The sequence below is a fragment of the Pelophylax lessonae genome (genome assembly GCF_965119305.1).
Source record: "Pelophylax lessonae genome assembly, chromosome: 3".
NCBI lineage: Eukaryota > Metazoa > Chordata > Amphibia > Anura > Ranidae > Pelophylax > Pelophylax lessonae.
Genome location: NC_138770.1, coordinates 579,779,737 through 579,799,555, shown reverse-complemented (window position 1 = coordinate 579,799,555; position 19,819 = coordinate 579,779,737). Strand labels below are relative to the sequence as shown.

The 19,819-nt window shown below is 43.5% G+C and overlaps 1 protein-coding gene across 1 annotated transcript in view; it reads left to right on the top strand.

The window, feature by feature from the left end:
* Positions 1-1,133: 1,133 nt before the first annotated feature.
* Positions 1,134-19,819, top strand: part of LOC309549367 (uncharacterized protein) — a 38,458-nt gene continuing 19,772 nt past the window's right edge. Inside the window, exons 1-2 of the mRNA XM_082249585.1 lie at positions 1,134-1,249; positions 8,160-8,273. Of these exons, the coding sequence (XP_082105711.1) occupies positions 8,168-8,273 (106 nt within the window). The 5' untranslated portion in view covers positions 1,134-1,249; positions 8,160-8,167. The remainder of the gene's footprint in view (positions 1,250-8,159; positions 8,274-19,819) is intronic.

Below are 19,819 nucleotides of genomic sequence, written 5' to 3'. Positions count from 1 at the left end.
TAGGGTTTCCATCCGTCCAGATTTGACGGATCGGATCGGATGTCAGCGGACATGTCTCCGCTGACATCCAATGCCCCATAGGAATGCATGGGGGGACCGTTCAGATCCGCCAAAAAAACGGACAGGCGGATCTGAACGGTCCGCCTGTGTGAAAGGGGCCTAACTGTGTTGATGAGGGAATCAAGCAATTTTCTTTCTTTGCATCCATGGTGGAAGGAAAAAATTGCATATTCTATGGGCTGCCTTAAGCTGGATACACACTATACAATGTTTGATTTTATTTTTAGATATACCTTCATTTGTAGTGCAAGGGCCTGCCTAAATGCATACACATTGAAAGTGTTTAGGTTTGACCTCATATTATATGGTTTTGGTAAATCTAAAGAAAATTGTATAGTGTGTATCCAGCTTAAGTCTCTAAAAGATTAAGTGTCTGTTCACATTATGGCGAATCCGACTTCGGGGGCGACCTGTGAAGTCGAGTGCACCGCGACTTCGGCATGACTTGCACAGACTTCACATAATGGAAGTCAATGCAAGTCGCTCCGATGTCGCCCGAAGTAGTACAGGAACTATTTTCGAAGTCGGAGCGACTATTAGAACGGTTCCCGTAGCACAGAATGTACCGCGACTTGTCCGGCTGACCAGTCGCCTGACAAGTCGCGGTAGTGTGAACCGGGACTAAATTATGCCACGCATGACATTTGTTTATAAATATAATCATTTTTCGGAAGTCAAATGTAATTGAGCAAACAAGTTGGAAACTGTATGATTGTTTTCATTAGGGTTGTATCAGGTGTGGGAAAGCGAACATTTTTTTTTTCCCCCAACTATTTATAGCTTAAGGAAAAGGGTGTCTAGGAATTTGGTTTCAAGAAGGGGATATTAATATGGAGCTTTGTTTGAATGTCATTTTTTTTTTTTTCTTTTTAGTAGTTTTTCAGAGCATGCTATGTTACTAAACAGGTTTCCTTCCATTGCGTGCAAAGCTCATAGCTGTACTCTGCTATCCACGTTGCAGCACACGCTGGTTTTGTTGTATAAGGTCCTTCATTGTGAGTTGCATAAGCTTCCCTATTCATCATATTCCAGCCAATCAGAAACTCAGAATATGAATAACAGTGACAGCCTCTAAAAGGGGAAGCCCTGCCTGCTCTTGTGTAACTTTTTTGTTTTACTATAAAGCCTGACATTACATGGTTAGTACACAGAAAGTAGATCAAAGCACTGGAACTGCGGACACATCACTGTAAGTAAAGACTGCACTAGAATATTTATTAGAGACTAAATAATTATGAGAATGTCTGGAGGGGTCTAATCTCTGCATGGGTGTGCACAGACGTGCAGACTGATCTACACAGATGTGTCTGTTTATTCAAGCTGAAAGACACATAGCAGCATAGCAGAAAACTGTTCCAGATATTTACTACTGATATTGTTGCTATATATTTTGTATTTGGCAGATCAGGATCCTAGGATATACACTGCCTGGTCAAAACAAAAAAGTCACCACCTGGCATTAACTAAGCAACAAACTAAACTAAGCCTGCAGCTTAGTGGATAGTTACTGCATGTGCCCAAAGAATGAGGTCAGCTGACTACCTGAATATACTGAATGACCAGGTTATTCCATCAATGGATTTTTTCTTCTCTGATGGCACGGGCATATTTCAAGATGACAATGCCATGATTCATCAGGCTCAAGTTGTGAAAGAGTGGTTCAAGGAGCATGAGACATCATTTTCACACATGGATTGGTCACCAGAGTCCAGAACCTAACCCCTTTGTGAGTCTTTGGGATTTGCTGGAAGAGGGTTTTGCGAAGTGGTCCGACTCTCCCATCATCAAAACAAGATCTTGGTGAAAAATGAATGCAACACTGGAAGGAAATACATTTTGTGACACTGCAGAAGCTTATCGAAACAATGCCACAGCGAATGCATGCCGTAATCAAAGCCAACTAAATATTAGTGTGTGACCATTTTTTTTTGGTGTCAATTTTTTTTTTTTTTTGGCCAGGCTGTGTATAATGGCGCTTTAAGGTATCATTTCATTTTAAATAGAGCATTTAATTGTATATGCATTTTTTCAAATGATTATTGTTACTAAAATAACATGTAAATAGGCCAATGGGTGTATTGATAAACAATGTGCATACCAATTTGGCTAGTGACCAGCAAATGAATTCTGTGTGAATGGCCCAAAAAAATGAAAGTTATTAGGATATTTCCTGTACCTACCCAATGTTTTTCATTGATTAAAAATTGAAATAACAGCATTTTGCCACTAGATGGCGCTAATTATCATAGGAATGTGCTATGGATGAGCACTATCCAATAGTCAAATGTGATAACTGTATCATACTTACTATAATTTTCTCTTCCTGGTGCCTATCCATGGCAGCATACGTGTGATAGTATCCCCGCCTACTTCTGCCCACAGGACCAGTGCATAGCTATAAAAAGTTAATACCCACACAACAGCCCATTCCCTGTACATCAATAGGAATGAACTGGGTGGGTTCGCTATGCTGCCATTGATAGGCACCAGGAAAAGAAAATTGCGGTAAGTAAGATACAATTTTCTGTTTTCCTTGTGCCTCCATGGCAGCATACGTGTGATAAATCAATAACTAGCTATCAGGTCGGGAAGCTTCAGCAAATTCTTTCATAAGAAAGCGAGTAAGCTACTGGCTTCCTGCCAAAAAGAGGTGTAGTGAGGACTACTAAGCCCATCAGTAGTGCTCAAAGAATGTGCCATAATAGAGCCGGATTGGCTCCCCTGCCTGTCATGTTGGCTGACATCTCTGCATAAGGTGCCAATGATGTTCAGATACTGCTGGAGGAACGTACAGTAATTCCTTTCAGTGGTTGCAGCGGCACCATATAGCAGGACCTTAGAATTAACTTTAGGAACCACAAGGTGATTGTGCGCTGGAGGCTTCTACCATTGTTGGTTTTTAAGGAGCTAGGTATAGCTACTTTAGTTAGCTAATGACTGTTTGCAAATGTGCCATCATTGTTCTGGATGTATTGAAGGAGTACTTCACCTAAGTCGGACATTGCAATCTAACAATGGGATAGGCAACAGCAAGATTGTAAACTTTCTGCAGCTTAAAGAGCTTCCTTGATAGTTCTTATACCGGAAGCTGGCTTCGAATATGGGAGAATGTCTGTCTGCCTGGTAGAAAAATGATTGAGCATCATCCGCAATACCCTACCTATTCGCACCAACATTGAAATCCCCAGGACAGGCCCCTAGAGGGCACCCCCTCAAAGGGACATGCCCTCAAACCTGCCCCAAAAATGACAGCGCAGATGAAAAAAGGACAACGGACAGCACCCAAATGCCCCCGCAGCAAGTGGGTTAATCCAGCTACAATCACCCCAAAACACCAGTAGAATACTGGCAAAGTGAGGATATAAGCCTAGATGGCAGCCTTGCCGATCCGAGAAACCGTTATCTGCAGCTAAAAGCTCAGGATGCACTCATAGATTTAGTAGAGTGCATCTTGTCAGGACAGGACGGAACCTGAACCCTAGACCATGGAGTTGGTTGATGGTCTGCTGAGTCAACTTGACATGATGGAGCTAGAAAACGGAGCATCAGTACAGGATCCATCTTGAAACACAAGAGGAAAGTAAAGGCTGAGAGAAACTTTCCAACATGACCACATCCAAGGAAGAGATGGAAACTTCCTTTGGGTGAACTGGATGCAGATCAAGTAACTGAATAAGGATGTCCTGTTTGAGGAGACCAATAAAAACTAACCTGAACAAGATGGAGAACTGGGTTCTGACAACCTTGTCTTATGTTAAACCTGTAAAGGGTTCCATGCCAGACAAGGTCACCAGGAACAGTCACCTCCCCAAGTGAAGGCTATGACTGAACTATTTAAGATCCCACAAAGTCACATGGGCAGCAATATTAAGAGCCAAATGCTGACCTAGACCCAGCTGCAGGAGAGGACTTGTCCAGTAAAGAAACTTTTGGGGAGAACGTCCTGAGGCTTACACCATGATAAGCAATCACCACATGTCCAGCAATAGATTTAACATGAAGAAGTGGACCTCCAAGCTTAGCATCAAGGGATTCCTAGACTCCATGATGCCCAGTCTCAAAATTTGAGCTTCAATTATCAAGCTGTCAAAGGCAGCTTGAAGCTGGATGGCAAAACACATTCCTTGGGAACAGATGATCTTGATCCAGTAGATCCCTTGAAACAACTGTTCGGCACCCCTTTTAGGTTTGCCTACCACATCTGCCTGGAACACCAGAATGCTTTCCATTCTGAACATTGGAGACAAACGAGGGAAGAAAGTATTGCATGTCACAGGAGCATCCTACCAGAGGACCGCTGCACCTGAGCCAAAACTGCCTAGCCTTTAGTTTGACCTCAGGGGCCCGTTAGTCAACCTTTTGAAGTTGACCTCCAGGAATAGGTCCAGGGGTAGAAATCTCACAGGTTTAGGCACTGCTGTCAGATGCAGTCTGCCTGCCAAGATATATACCTGGAATGCGCATGCCTAACAAGGCTGGAGCTTGACGTTTTGGCAAAGATGCCAATCTAACCTTTTGCTACTGCAAAACTCTGGATCCACCTGAAAATTGAAGTTTTTTTCACCTTTTTATGGAATTGTCTGCTTGGATCCAGATTATATAAAACAGCCCAGAACGTCTGAAAGTTACCTTGGAAAATAAGACGCCAAAGACAACCAAGCCCCTTGATATCAAGGGTGTCTAGGTCTCTTCCCCAGAATGATCCACTGTCTAAGATGTCTTTCCATGGGGATTCCTTAAAACAGGAAGAGAAGACTTCTTGCTCAAGAGCCAGACCCCTGAGCCTCAGCAATAGGGAAATCAGCTGGCTAAATGCTGAGTCAACTTGCCCCATGAAGGACAGAGGCCTGTAAAAACCTGGGGTGAAACCAGGACAAAGGAATTGCCTCACACGAGGCTACCCTCAGTTCTAGGCCTCTTATGCAAATGTGTAGATCCAGATCGCTCCTGGTACAGACACTTGAATCTGAGACTAGGAATGTGTAAAGTAATCCAATGAGGAAAAGCACTCTGTCCTGAGCTGTGATTAGGGCCATCCAGACATTCCCAAGGTTAATTGGTTTCAGCGACGATCTCTGAAGGCTCTGAACCTATTCAAATTACTGGAATACCTGGAAGGCCATGTCAGGTTGCTCGATAGAGCCTGCAAAAATTATTCCCCATCTAAGGATCGCGCTATAAGAATATTTCAGGAAGGCAATGAGGCTAGTACTGGGTCCAGAACCCCAATACATGAGGTGCTGACCAATAGACAAGGGGCAGGATCCCATAATGGTAGTGCATGGGTCCAGAAATTGCTTGAAGGATGAGAATAGAGATGACCCCAGGTGGGCGGGCCTGGACCCCGAAAGAACACGCACCCACCTAGCCAGAAAGTGTCCCTGGCGAAGGGAGACAATGCTAATTTTTTCTTTTTCTATGGAAAACTTGCATCTGAACCCAGCCCCCTAAAGCTTCAAGAGGCATACCAGATAATTCTATCCTTGAGGCTTTTGGATAGTGAACGGTTTGCCACTACAATTGGGGCAGGAGCACCTCAACCCAGAAAACCTTCAGATGATATGGAGAGATTACAAATCGAGAAAAAGATTCTTAACAATTAGGAGAAAAAGACCTTGAAATCTGTACTCTAGCCATCCTCCGCAAATGTTCATCTTCAGCTGCATCTCTAATGCTGTTAACCTGGACTGTCTCAAAGGGAACCTGTCCATGGGAGGCCTTGCAGGCTGCTACTTCTGACTGAGGAAATGCTGTAGCAACCTTTTTTTACCTAGAGCCTGCTCTGGCTTCTTACCTGGCTCCTCTGGTTCTTCTCCACTCATGGTAAACTTACCTACCCTAATGGCCAGAAGGGGCAAAGCTTAGGCTGAACATAAAGTACCAGCTTATCCTCTCTGATCTTCCTTGCCAGCAGTTGTCCAACTGTCTGCCGAGGGAGGCTTTATGCAGTTGGTAGCAACAGTATTGGAATGCAGCTTGAGGTATTCTTTTCTTAATAACTTTGCTATGTTAACTTCACCCAGGCCCATAGCAATCCCTTTTTGGCTATGAATAGTGGGCAGTGGAGCTTCTTTTTTACCCCTTTAAGGCAATCTTGACACACTCTATCTTAAAAAGGCAACTTTACCCAAGCTTATAGCAATCTTTTGCGGCTAGGAATAGTGGGGGAGAAGACCTTCTGTCATCCTCTTTAAGGCAATCTTGACACATTATTTACTTAGTAAATGCAGCTTTATCCAGGATTCACAGGAATTCCTTGCAGCTATGCATAATGGGCCGGAGAGCTTCTGTCTGCCTTTTTAAGGTAGCCCTGACACTCTTCAAGCCATAGTGTTGGCGTTTGCGGTATGGAAGAGGATTTTCTCTACCTTTGGACTGGATTTCTGGTGCTCCTTCTTTTATTCATATTCCTGTCAGGAATTAGCCAAGAGAGAGGTCAGTTAGCACATGAACGCACACTTTTAGCAGCAAAATACCAACCTGGTCTGATTACCCTTACCCATAGGAACCAAGTGGATCTTTGCTACGCAGTGAACTCATAGTACAGGGCAGCAGGAACACTGAAATTTAGTCAGGTAAAATAATAATGCCACACTGAGACATGAGCAAGGACATATTCGCTAGGCAGCAGGAAATGTCCCTTGATGCAGGGTTTGCAGCTATGGGCGTGCTGGCATGCAATCCTATCCTCTGAATAACCCAATGTTCCTCAACTCTTCTGCCTGCCTCCCACTCCTGGCAAACTTCTCACCTTGTCTACGTCCAAGATGGCTTCCAGGTAGTCTTACCCAACTCCAAGATGGACACTGGAGGAGTACTTGCCCAAACCAAAGATGGCCCCCATGTGAACTCTGTCCACTTCACCTGTTCAGCGCAACGAATCATTCCCTTGAATTTAGACACTTAGCGTTCTCTTCCACAATTGCCACTAGAACACATACTGGAACATTGCGCAGCTGCAGCCCATCCGAGAGGAGATCTAACACATAACACACAACTTATGAGGCCATTCACAGATCAATTCCATAATATGATAAAATATTATTTTGGAAATGCGGTGTCACAGTTCAATGGATCCACTCACTTCTGGAAGGCAGGCTTCAGACATGGACAGCACTTCTGCGAAACAAAGCCCTGGCTGCACTTCTATTTGTGGGGTTAGTTAGCACCCACATTTTTTTCACCTGAAAAGATCCACTGAAGGGATTGCGCTACAGGAGAGCCTGAACCTGTGCGGAAAACCACCAAGGTGTCAGGTAAGGGTTTCTTCTCTTCACACTGGCTGTGAGTTCCATGAGGACAAAAAAGGGAATAGGCTGTTGTGTGGGTGTTACCTTTTTATAGCTATGCACTGGTCCTGTGGGCAGTTGTAGGCGGGGCTACTATCACATGTATGCTGCCATGGAGGCACCAGGACTACGGTTTCCCAGATCGGCAAGGCTGCCATTTAGGCTTATATCCTCAACTTTCCCTGTGTTCTACTGGTGGCTTGGGGTGATTGTAGCTGGATTAACCCACTTGCTGATGGTGCATTTGGGTGCTGTCTGTTGTCCTTTTTCCATCTGTACTGTCATTTTTGGGGCAGGCTTTGAGGGCATGTCCTCTTGAGGGGTGCCCTCCGGGGGCCTGTCCTGGGGGTTTGAATGTTGGTGCAGATAGGGAGGGTATTGCGGATGATGCTCAATTGTTTTTCTACCAGGCAGACATTCTTCCATTATCCAAAGCCAGCTTCTGGTATAAGAATTATCAAGGAAGCTCTTTAAGCTGCACATTCTTGCTATTGTCATGGCATCAGGAGCCTGTGGGCATTTGTTTGCCTATCCCGTAGTGAGATTGCTTTGTCCGACTTAGATGACGTACTCCTTTAATACATCCAGATCAATAATGGCACACTTGCAAACAGTCATTAGCTAGCCAAGGTAGCTATACTTTGCTCCTTAAAAACCAACAATGGTAGAAGGCTCCTAAAGTTAATTCTAAGGTCCCACTATAGTGGCGGGCTGTAACCACCCCAAAAAAAAAATTATACACACACACACACACACGTTTTGGCAAGACTGGATTGTATATATATCTAATGAATTTCTATTTTTTGCCAGGTTTAACCATGTATGAACACAACATTTTCAAGATCATCCTGATTTTCCTCACCGTGGCTGTCTACATTGTCATGGTAGCATTCAATGCCGGAGCAGGCTCTGGTCTAATGAAAGGTAAAACATGTATGATATATAAGATATACTAAAACGTACTTGCTTAACTACTTCAATACAGTGCACTTTCACCCCCTTCCTGCCCAGGCCAATTTTCAGCTTTCAGCGCTGTCACATTTTGAATGACAATTGCGCGGTCATGCTACACTATACCCATATGAAATTTTTATCATTCTTTTCACACAAATAGAGCTTTCTTTTGGTGGTATTTAATCACCGCTGGGTTTTTTATTCCTTACAAAAAAAAAAAAGAAAAAAGACAGAAAATTTTGAAAATAAATAATTTTCTCCTTCACTGATGTGCACTGATGAGGCAGCACTGATAGGCTTCACTGATGAGCACTGATGAGGTGGCACTTATGGGCACTGAGGAGGAGGTACTAATAGGCGGCACTCATGGGCACTGATAGGCAGCACTGATGAGCACTGATAGCACTGATGAGCACTGATGGACACTGACTGGCAGCACTATGGGCACTGATGGTGGGCACTGTGGGCACTTATGGTGGGCACTGATTAGCACTATTTCTCTTTTCTGTAATCAGGACACTGATGATCAGTGCCCTGATTACCTGTCCTGGTCTCCCCTGTGAGGAGGAGCCGCTGATCGGCTCTCCTCGCCTCACACTCTGACATAAACGGCACTTCCTTATTTACATGTGACTGGCTGTGATTGAACACAGCTGATCACATGGGTAAAGAGCCATGTCATTGGCTCTTTACCAAGATCGGGGTCGCGCTGCGCTACCTTCAACTATGTAGTGTAATGGCCTGCCTGATTGCATACAAATTGAAAGTGTTTAGGTTTGACCTCATATTATTTGGTATATCTAAGGGAAAAAAATGTAAAGGTAATTGTATAGTGTGTATCCAGCTTTATTAGAGTAAAGTCAGAATGCTTTTTCTAAACCAGATGCCCCTCCCAAGCACCCAGGGCTGGCCCAAGATATTGTGCTGCCTGGGTCCAAGAATTTGATGCTGCCCCCCCCCCCCCAAAAAAAAAAAAAAAAAAACAAGCCCACCAAAAGGCCCCCACATCTATTATTTTATATCATGGAAACTAAAATAAATTTAACAGGAAGCAACCCTACTTCACATCAGGAGTCCCCGTTAACATGCCTACATCACCTCCTGTCTCCAGCATCTTCTGTCTCCATCACCTCCTGTGTCCATCACTTCCTCCCTCCATCACCTCCTTCACCTCCTGTTCCCATCACTCCATCACCTGTCTCCATCAATCTATCCAACTGTCCATCCTACCATCCCTCTGTTGTAGGTCCCTCCAACCTCTTCACCCTCCATCACTCTCATCCCTCTGTTACTCTATCCCTCCCTCCATCCCTCCTTTTATCTTTCCATAACTCCATCACAACATCCTTTTAGCTCTTACTCCATCCCTCCACCATACCATCCATCCAATAATCCTTGTGCCCTATTTCCCTCCACCCTTTCTATCCTCCATTAATTTCATCCATATATTATTCTGTCTCCATCACTCAATCCCTCTATCCTTTGCTCCATCGCCCCATCCCTCTATCCTTTGCTCCATCACCTTATCCCTCTATCCTTTGTTCCTTCACCTTATCCCTCTATCCTTTGTTCCTTCACCCCATCCCTCTATCCTTTTTGCTCCTTTACCCCATCCCTCTATCCTTTGCTCCTTCGCCCCATCCCTCTATCCTTTGCTCCATCGCCCCATCCCTCTATCCTTTGCTCCATCGCCCCATCCCTCTATCCTTTGCTCCATCGCCCCATCCCTCTATCCTTTGCTCCATCGCCCCATCCCTCTATCCTTTGCTCCATCGCCCCATCCCTCTATCCTTTGCTCCATCGCCCCATCCCTCTATCCTTTGCTCCATCGCCCCATCCCTCTATCCCTCTATCCTTTGCTCCTTCACCCTATCCCTCTATCCTTTGCTCCTTCACCCCATCCCTCTATCCTTTGCTCCTTCACCTCATCCCTCTATCCTTTGCTCCTTCACCTCATCCCTCTATCCTTTGCTCCATCACCCCATCCCTCTATCCTTTGCTCCTTCACCCCATCCCTCTATCCTTTGCTCCTTCACCCCATCCCTCTATCCTTTGCTCCTTCACCCCATCCCTCTATCCTTTGCTCCTTCACCCCATCCCTCTATCCTTTGCTCCATCACCCCATCCCTCTATCCTTTGCTCCATCACCCCATCCCTCACTCCATCACCCCATCCCTCTATCCTTTGCTCCATCACCCCATCCCTCTATCCTTCGCTCCATCACTCACAAATACTGTACACCAGCACTTTTCATCTAACAATCAGCCTGATCTGTCATATTGCTGCTGCTGCCTCCCCTCACCTGGCATGCTTGGATTTGTAGTGCCCCAGCTCCAGACACATGAGGTGGTCATACAGGAGAGGTGGATATGCCTGTGTACTGGACTGGTTAGCAGGTAGGGACTCTAGGGAGGTGTAATAGAGATTTGGGGAGATCTTAGAAACCATCTTCTCATCAGAAGCAGAGCAGACACACAAAACAAATAAACGATCTAACCAGCATCAGTGGAGTCTGCTACAGAGAGAGAGCCCCTCCCCCTCTTCCTGCCCACTAAGACAAGCCACCGACATCCCTACTATTTAGTCCAGAGGTAGCTTACCTTCTGCTAGGCTGAACTTCATCCTCCACTGCAGGCTTCACTCCTCCCCCTCCCGGCATCTGCTGTGATGAAATCAAATGAGGCGCGCTGGGCAAGGGGGAGGGAACAAATAGCAGCAGAAGCACTCTGAACGCTCGTTGGAGACTCTCAGCCGGCTCCAGAACTGGGTATGCTCAGTGCTGAGCCGAAAGGACCCAGTGGGACCCATGGTAGGGCCGGTGTTCCGTGAAAAAAACATGCCCATAAAAATTCTATACCCTCGTCACTTCTGGTGCACCTACGTCAGTGAACAGCTGAGAAGCTTACTAGTGCGCATGCTTCGAGGGTATGGAATGTTCATGGTAGTGTGTTATAACGTTACACCGCATCAGCTGTTGCGGCGGCTACATTAAAACATCTCCGCTGCAACATGAATCATCTCCGCTCCTACCCCTGTCACTTCCCTGATCTTGGCTACTAAATGTAAAAGCGGATCACGGGGCCGAGATCTTCGGGATTTAGATTTCATACACCCGCCGCCGCTTTTACATTTAGTAGCCAAGATCAGGGATGTGACAGGAGTAGGAGCGGAGATGATTCATGTTGCAGCCGAGCTGTTTTAATGCAACAGCTGATGCGGTGTAAAGTTACACACACTACCGTGAAAATACCATACCCTCCGAGCATGCGCACTGCTACGCTCCTCAGCTGTTCCATTACGTTTCTGACAGGAAGTGACGTCGGTATGGAATTTTCACGAGGTATGGTTTTTTCACGTTAAGCACCCTCTGTTAACCTGCAAAGGCAATGAATAGGGGTGTTCAAATGACTGCAGGGTCACTCGTGTCCAGGGGCCTCTATAGCTGCTGGAGGGGTTTCTGCTCCCCTCAAACTTCTCTCTCCTCCCTCCGATAGCAGGCCTGTTGAGTTTTTCCCAAAGAATCAGTGGCACTGGCAATATCCAGCAATGATCAATGTGTGCTGACAGCTGGGAAGGCTCCTCACAATTGGAAAACACTATCGTAAAGCGGGAGTGATTGGGTCATTTTTTTTTTTTTGTTCAACCCACAGGTTGAATGAAAAAAGTTATAATGTACGGTTTTGGTCTGCCTTAGGATATTGTCTGTGTGTGTGTTTATATATTATATATATATATATATATATATATATATATATATATATATATATATATATTTATTGATATGAGAATGCTTCATTTGTTTTGATAATGGGGGAAAAAACATGACTGATCTGGTGGATCCAGCCCTGAGCTTGGTGTAGCAATTCTAAACCTGTATGTTCATACGAGTCCCATAGGACACTTTGGATTTTCACACATTTGCACCAAAAGCAAGTGCTTAGCCTGCATTCCTGGTGCTTGCTACAGAAGCTTTGCATTGTGCTGGACAGCCCCCCCACACACAGTAGCATTTTGTTATGAATACACTAAGTGCCGGTTCACATTAGTGCGGCTTGCGAGATCGCATGTAATTCGGAGCGCACTACTCCTTCATTACATGCGATCTCATGTGCAGATGCGAGTTCAGCCATACACTTTGTATGGCTGAATTTGCACTGTATCCGCACCAAACACGCACATGAGGCATTTTTTCAGCCGCATCAGAATCCGATCACACAGTGGTTCACACTTGTGCGATCCGATTCTGTGCGAACTGTCAGATCGCACTGCGATATGCGATCAAACTGGGGGTGTCGTTAACATTTAATCGACACCACCTGCGTATCTCATATGGCAGTGTGAACTGCCAGATGTGCGGATGCGATGCGGGAACACGCTGCATATTCGCAGCATTCCCGCATCGCACAAGTGTGAACCGGTTCTCTTGAATTCCTGAGTGCCACGTAAAGTAATTCTAAAGCCTTAAGGTTTTTTACCTTAATGCATTTTCTGCATTAAGGTAAACATCCTTCTTTGTCCAGGATCCCCCCCCCCCCCTTCTACTTACCTGAGCCCGATTTTGATCCAATGCTGTGAACGAGAGCAGTGGCTTTTTACACTCTCTCCCTCCTCACAGAGAAAATTGATTGCAGCCATTGGCTCCTGCTGCTGTAAATCAAATCCAATGACGTGCGTCTATGGATGCAGCCAGCAGAGCTCTGGAGTGCGAGTACCTCTCTAACAAGCGACTTGCTGGGGGGTGCCAGAAGAGGAGGATCGGTGCTGTTCTGTGCAAAACCATTTCACAGAGCAGGTGAATATGACATGTTTTGTTATTTAAAAAAAAAATAGTATTTAAAAAAACTTTAAACCTTTGTAACTGTTTATTGATATTCTGGCTATATGTGAATTGTGTTGTAATGTAGAGTGTGACCTCAACATAATCTATATTTGGTGGGAAAGAGTTAGAACCTTTTTTATATTTTTATTTTGGTTTCCCAATTAGGATTTCTCCTCCTTTTCACTCCTCCAGCCCCAGGTTGTCACTAGTGTAGGGAGTGAAAGAAAATTTCCCAGCAGGGAGATACGCAGAAATAAAAATCCAACAGAAGTTCTAAGACTAGCTGTATATGCTTTCTCACATTCAGTCCCGGCTATTTCTACTATCTAACAATTTGCATTAAAAACAGAGGTTTTAGTTGCGCAACATTTGCAAATATATGTGTAAGCCCCACTTGTGGCAGGCGCAGCACTACAAAGTGCCTTATGCGCTGTGGCATTAGAAGAATTGGATTTCTCTGACTTCAGTCTAACCAGACTGTCTGTTACTCTATAAATTCCTCTAATACCGTTCTATAGAAAGCAGTAGGTCTAAAGAGCACACCAAACGCTTAAGATATCTTCTTTATTAACTTCAACTTTTCTTCATATATAACACTGACACTTTGCAGCAGACAGTCCATGTACAAACATGTTCTTAATACAGTATAATAAATGGTGGATATATTTCTCTCTCTATTGCTGTTTGCTATAATGATTGAAGTTTGCTATGGCGTTAGAGTTGGTTTGGGTTTGTTCGATTTAACTTTTGAAGTTTGGTATAACTTTGCTAGGACGTATGGATTGTTTGATAGTTTGAGTTTGTGTTCGGTGGAACTACAAGTGAACATATGACTAGTTCAGTATACAGCTCTAATCACATTACTAACAATAGGAACATATAGAACTGTTAATTACCTATTTTTGGCCACTTACTTCCATAAAACATACTCTGTGGATCTGTGTGTCTGTTCAGCTCTCTTCTGTATTGGAAAATAAGAATGCTGGCTGAAAGCATGAGGCTTCAGACAAAAAATGAGTGTAAGGCTGGCTGTAATTGGCCAAGACTGTTGCTGAGTGTGAGATTGGCCACAAACTCCTTACAGGCATATTTTTCCTTTGCTTGTGTGAACACAACATACAACTGTTATATGATATCCAAACAGGAAATCACAGTAAATAACTGCTTTTGTCTCTCACACATAAACATATGCACTGTATTAAGGTTATTAGCAGGTCTAGCTGTATATGCATGTAGGTCATATTAGCAACCTAGGACAGGTTATAGCTGGCCAGCTACACTCCCACCAAAATTACCTATAATTCTATGTTCTCTATAGTAGGATTTGAACATGAATTTGGGGAATTTTCCATCAGGTTCTCAACTTCCAAGTGTCTTTTATCACTTTCAAGTAGAACAACTAACTGCTGTATAGGACGTTCCAACTTGAGTGGAGTAGTGAGACGTTTTCCCTTTTTGTCAAGTTTTGAGTCTCCTATTTGTAACAACGCTCTTCTTACTAGTCTGTCTTTATCCTTTTGGACTTCTAGAACTTTAGCCAATTTCCATTGACTTCTAGGTAAATCTTCTTCTTTCACTAATACTATGTCACCAACTTGGACATTTCTTCTGGGTGTTTGCCATTTACTTCTTAGCGTAAGATTGGCTAAGTACTCTTTCCTCCATCTATTCCAAAACTGTTCTGATAGATATTGGACTCTTCGCTATCTCTTTTTGGCGTATAAATCCTCTTTGGTGAACTTGCCAGGTGGTGGTTGTATGTAATCAGACTTAAGGTGAAGTAGATGGTTAGGAGTTAAAGGTTCCAAACTTGTTGGATCATTGATGTTGTCAACTGTAAGTGGACGACTGTTAACAATAGACATTACTTCATAGAATAGGGTCCTAAGTGAAGCATCATCCATTCTTCCGGAGTTCTTTTTCAACATTGAACTTAACACATTTCTTACAGTTCTGATTTGTCTTTCCCAAACTCCTCCTATCACCCTGATGTAGGAGCACTGACCATAACCATAACTACTGGCGTCTGAAAAGTGATGAAGTTCTATTTTCTTGTACTCTCCGAAATCATGTGGTACAAAACATCTGGGTATCCGAACTTCTCTTAAATTCTGCAAGTCTCTTATCCAAGCCTCCCACCTTGGGCTCAAATCTTCAGGCATGGGTTCATCCCATCCCAACTTCCGTCTGCATAATTCTTGTAGTATTTCTTTTGCTTTGAGGATCACTGGGGCCAAGAATCCCAATGGATCATATATAGAAGCCACTGCGGAAAGAATGATACGTCTAGTTGCAACTTTCTCTTCAAAGGATACTTCAAAGAAGAACTCCTCATTCTCTACATTCCATCCCAATCCAAGTACATTGTGAACTGGAAGATGATCATAATTGAGATCTACATCCTTCATTGTTGATGCACGTTCAGAGTCACTGATGGATTCCAGTACCTCTCTGTTGTTTGAGATGAATTTATGAAGGCGCAGATTTCCTCTTGCGCATAACTCTTGGCTTTCTTTTACTAGTTTGATTGCAGATTCTGATGACTCTAGACTTATAAGACCATCATCTACATAGAAGTTTTTCTTAAGAAAATTTGCTGCTGATGGGCAATCCTCTTCATTTTTGTTGGCCAGGTACTTCATACCATAATTGGCGCAACCTGGAGACGATGCTGCTCCAAACAAGTGTACTTTCATTCTGTATTCTGCTGGCTCTGTATCTGTATCTCCGTCCTCCCACCACAGAAACCTCAGGAGGTCTCTATCTTCATTCTTCACATGAAACTGGTGGAACATCTTTTCAACGTCACACATGACTGCTACGGGATACTTTCTGAATCTACAGAGTACTCCAGGCAAAGTGTTTGTAAGATCTGGTCCTTTCAGTAGATGGTCGTTCAATGCAACACCATCATACTTTGCTGAGCAATCAAATACTACTCTAATCGTATCTGGTTTCTTTGGGTGGTAAACGCCTTGATGTGGGATGTACCACACTTCTCCTTCTTTAGGTTGGTTATTCACCTTCTCTCCATGTCCTTCTTCAAGGATGCCTTCCATGAATTTCAAATAATCCTGCTTGAATTTGGGATCTCTTCCCATCTTTTTCTTCAGGCATTTCAATCTTGCTAGGGCAAGATTTCTGTTATTTGGCAGACAAGGTCGTTCTCTAAAGGGTAAGGGCATTTCAAGATAACTTTGTTGATTCTGCTGAATACTTTCTTCTAGAGTGTGTACGAACTTTGTCTTCTTGAGATACACTCTTTTCTTCAGAACTTATGTTTGCAAAGTCAGACTCAAGGATCTTGATTACTTTTGCTGAACTTACAGTTGGTAACTCTTGGACGGATATTCGATGACACAATCCTGTCACCTCTCTTGAGTTTGCAATCTGCGGTTTTCCTCCAACAACACCCCATCCTAGATCAGTTCGAACAGCGTAGGGTTCACCCTTCCCTCCTGTGATTACCTCTCGTGGTACCAAAGCTTCGGGAAAATCGTAGCCTATCAACAGTCCAACACCAAACTCCTTCAGCGGGGAAATTTCATATGACAGATAGGTTTTCCCATTTATTGGTTGTTTCACAGGTAGGTATGCGATCTCAATCTAGAGGTATATCGTCTTTCGTATAGGCTGAAGGTAGATTTAATGTGAGGTTTGAATGAAGTCCTCTAACTCTCAGTCCTTTGACTCTTTGACTGTTCACTAATGTATCTCTCCTCGTCATTGTGGTGAGTTTGAGCTTCACTGGTTCTGTAGCCACTTGTAATTTCTTGCAGATTTCTTGATCAATGAAGGTAACATCGCTTTGGGCATCCAATAGTGCATAGGCATATATCTTCTTATTCCTCCTTTTAGGATTTGAAATGCACACTGGTACAACCATTGATGTGCCGTTGCTTTCTCCTTCCCATACTCTGCAAGAGAATACTGATACTTTCTTTTCTTCCTCAGCATCTTTAGGTATTGAGGATTCATCCTTTTTTGGACGTTCTTCATGTAGTGGGGTAGGATGGCGTCCTTTGCAAACACTGCATGTGGCCCTTTTCTTACACTCCTTAGTAATATGGCCTTTCCTTAGGCATCCAAAACACAGTTGATTATCAAGTACAAATTTCTTCTTTTCATTTGAGGACTTCTCTTTCAATTGTTGGCACTTGTGTATGGAGTGGTTCTCTCCACAGAACATACACTAAAGGTAGTTTGAGGATTTGTCGGTTCTGTCTCTCTACTGATCCCAGTTGTGACTTTGAACTTGCTCTCGTAGGTATCTAGACCTTTAGCTGCTGTGTTGGTTGCAAAGCTAGCTGCTCTTGCACGTCTTATATCTCTCGCAGGCCTTTCTTCTAAGGATTTTAAGGCATAAGATGCTGTTACTGGATTACATGCTATTCGTGCTACCTTATTGACAAACTCAGAGAACTTTTCAAAACTTGGGAAGTCCTTATTTAGATCTAACTGTTCAGTCACATAGTGATTCCACCTAGAAGCCACTCCTTCAGGTAGTTTAGCTAGCATCCTGTGGTTTTCCAGATAGTCGTTCAGTACTTCTAGTCCTCATACATGTGGGATGGCATTGCTGCATGCTTGCAGGAAGTCACCATACTCTTGGAGTTTGAAATGTTCTTTAGGACCTATCTTAGGCCAGTTATTCAATTTCTCCCTAAAAGCTCTTTGTACTAAGAAAGGATGACCATATCTTGCATTTAACTTTTCCCAAGCTTGCTTGTAGGCTTCTTCATCTGTTCTCTAGAAGTTACCTTCAAGAGTTTTCTTTGCTTCTCCACCAACATATTTCTGAAGGTAGAATAACTTGTCAACTGGCCTGGAACAATAGTGCTCAATGATCATTTCAAAACTCGCCTTCCACTCTATGAACTTCAGTATATCTCCTGAAAATACAGCAGGTTCTGGAACGGGCAGTCTTGCTGGGACTGTTCTCTGTCGTCTTGCTGGGACAATAGTTGCAACATTTTCCTGATCATTGCAGTGACATCTAGGAATAGGATCATCTAGTTTTATTTTCTCACCTAGTTCTGAATTAGGTAAGTCTCTCTCTTTGTCTTTCTGAGCAGGGATAGAAAGGCACTGACTTTTTTCTTCACTACGTACTGGTGATTTCCTTTCATTCTCCTGGGCGTATGAAAGGAAGTAGGAGTCTGCATCTTCACTTAGTACAGATTTGGACTTATGATTACTATTTATGTCCTCTTCGTGTACTCTGTCTGGCTTCTATAATCTTGACTTCTTTCAGCCTCTCCAGACTTTCCATTTGATGGCGCTGTGCCTCCATTTCAGCTTCCATTTGATGGCGCTGTGCCTCCATTTTAGCTTCCATTTCAGCTTTTCGTAGGCGCTGCGTCTCAATGGCAGATTCCATCTCAATTTCTGCTTTCTTGACAGCAAGTTGTTCGACCAGTTCCTTTCTTTTGGCTATTAAGGTACTTGAGGACTCTGATATGTTACTGGCACTTCTGCTAGTGAAGGAAGTCCCACTTGAGATTGTGGTTCCCCCTAAGGACCTAGCATAGTCTCTCAAAAAGAGCTCGTTCATTCTCTTTCGTGCCTTAACTTCATCATAGTTAGCTTCAGATGATAGTTCTCTCATGAGCTTTACTAAATCTTTGGTGACTGCAGTACATGTGTCCATGTTCCTTACAATATCCTGGAAAGGTGTCGTGGATGACCGCAGATTGGCATATGCTGCCATGAGCTCTGATTCAGATTCTTCTATCGTCTCTACAATATCACTCAAGTTTCCCTTTATACTTTCTTGCTTTAGCCTTCTACAAACATCTTTAATGTATGATTTCCACTTATCATACATTCGGGTGAACTTTTTTTCTTTTAATGCTGCTTCTTGCTCCAAATTTTCCAGCACCTTTGCGGTCGGTTTTTCTGAACATCTTAGTTCATCTGTTTGGGATATATCAGTCTGGGGCAAGACTAATGCTGCATCTGACTCTTCTACCTCAGACAGGTTCCCTTGCTCTTCACTTTCTAACTTATCTATCTTTGTATCCTCTAACAGTGGCATAGCAATACTAGACTTAGACATTTTTACTCTAAATGCTATAACACTCTATACGAATATTAAGAAGACTTTCACTTTAAATGCAATAGCAATAGGTACAGGCAATAAAAACGACTTTCACTTTAAATGCAATGGGGTGCAGGCAGTAAAAAATGACATTCACATTAAATACTTTAGAGTCCGTGTACTACAACTGCCCCTTGTTTTTTACTTACAGTCCTTTTATTCCTGAACACAAAAATGTCTCTTTTCTTGTCAAGCCTATTGCAATAATAAGTAATAAAGGAAAGTTCTGACCTTATTCTGAAGAGCAGGATACTGTGATCTGTAGATTGCTAGAACAAATATCAGTCTTAAAGGAGACTTGTCTTTTCTTGATATGATGCTCTATTCTGACTTGCGATGCTTTGCGCTGACTTGCGATGCTTTGTGTTCACTTGCGATGCTTTGAGCTGTCTTGCGATGCTCTGTGCTGACTTGTGATGCGCTGCTGCAGGCTTTGGGCCTAGTGGCGGGAAACTAGCTGGCTGCAGTACGTGGTCTCTCCGTGGGTAGCGGTGCAGGCACTCTAGCTCTGTACTTTGGCATCCCACCATGCGTCTCTTTCTCTCTCTAGGAATTGCAGGAGGGTTGGCGCTCTTTCTGTGACTATCTTGCCTTTGC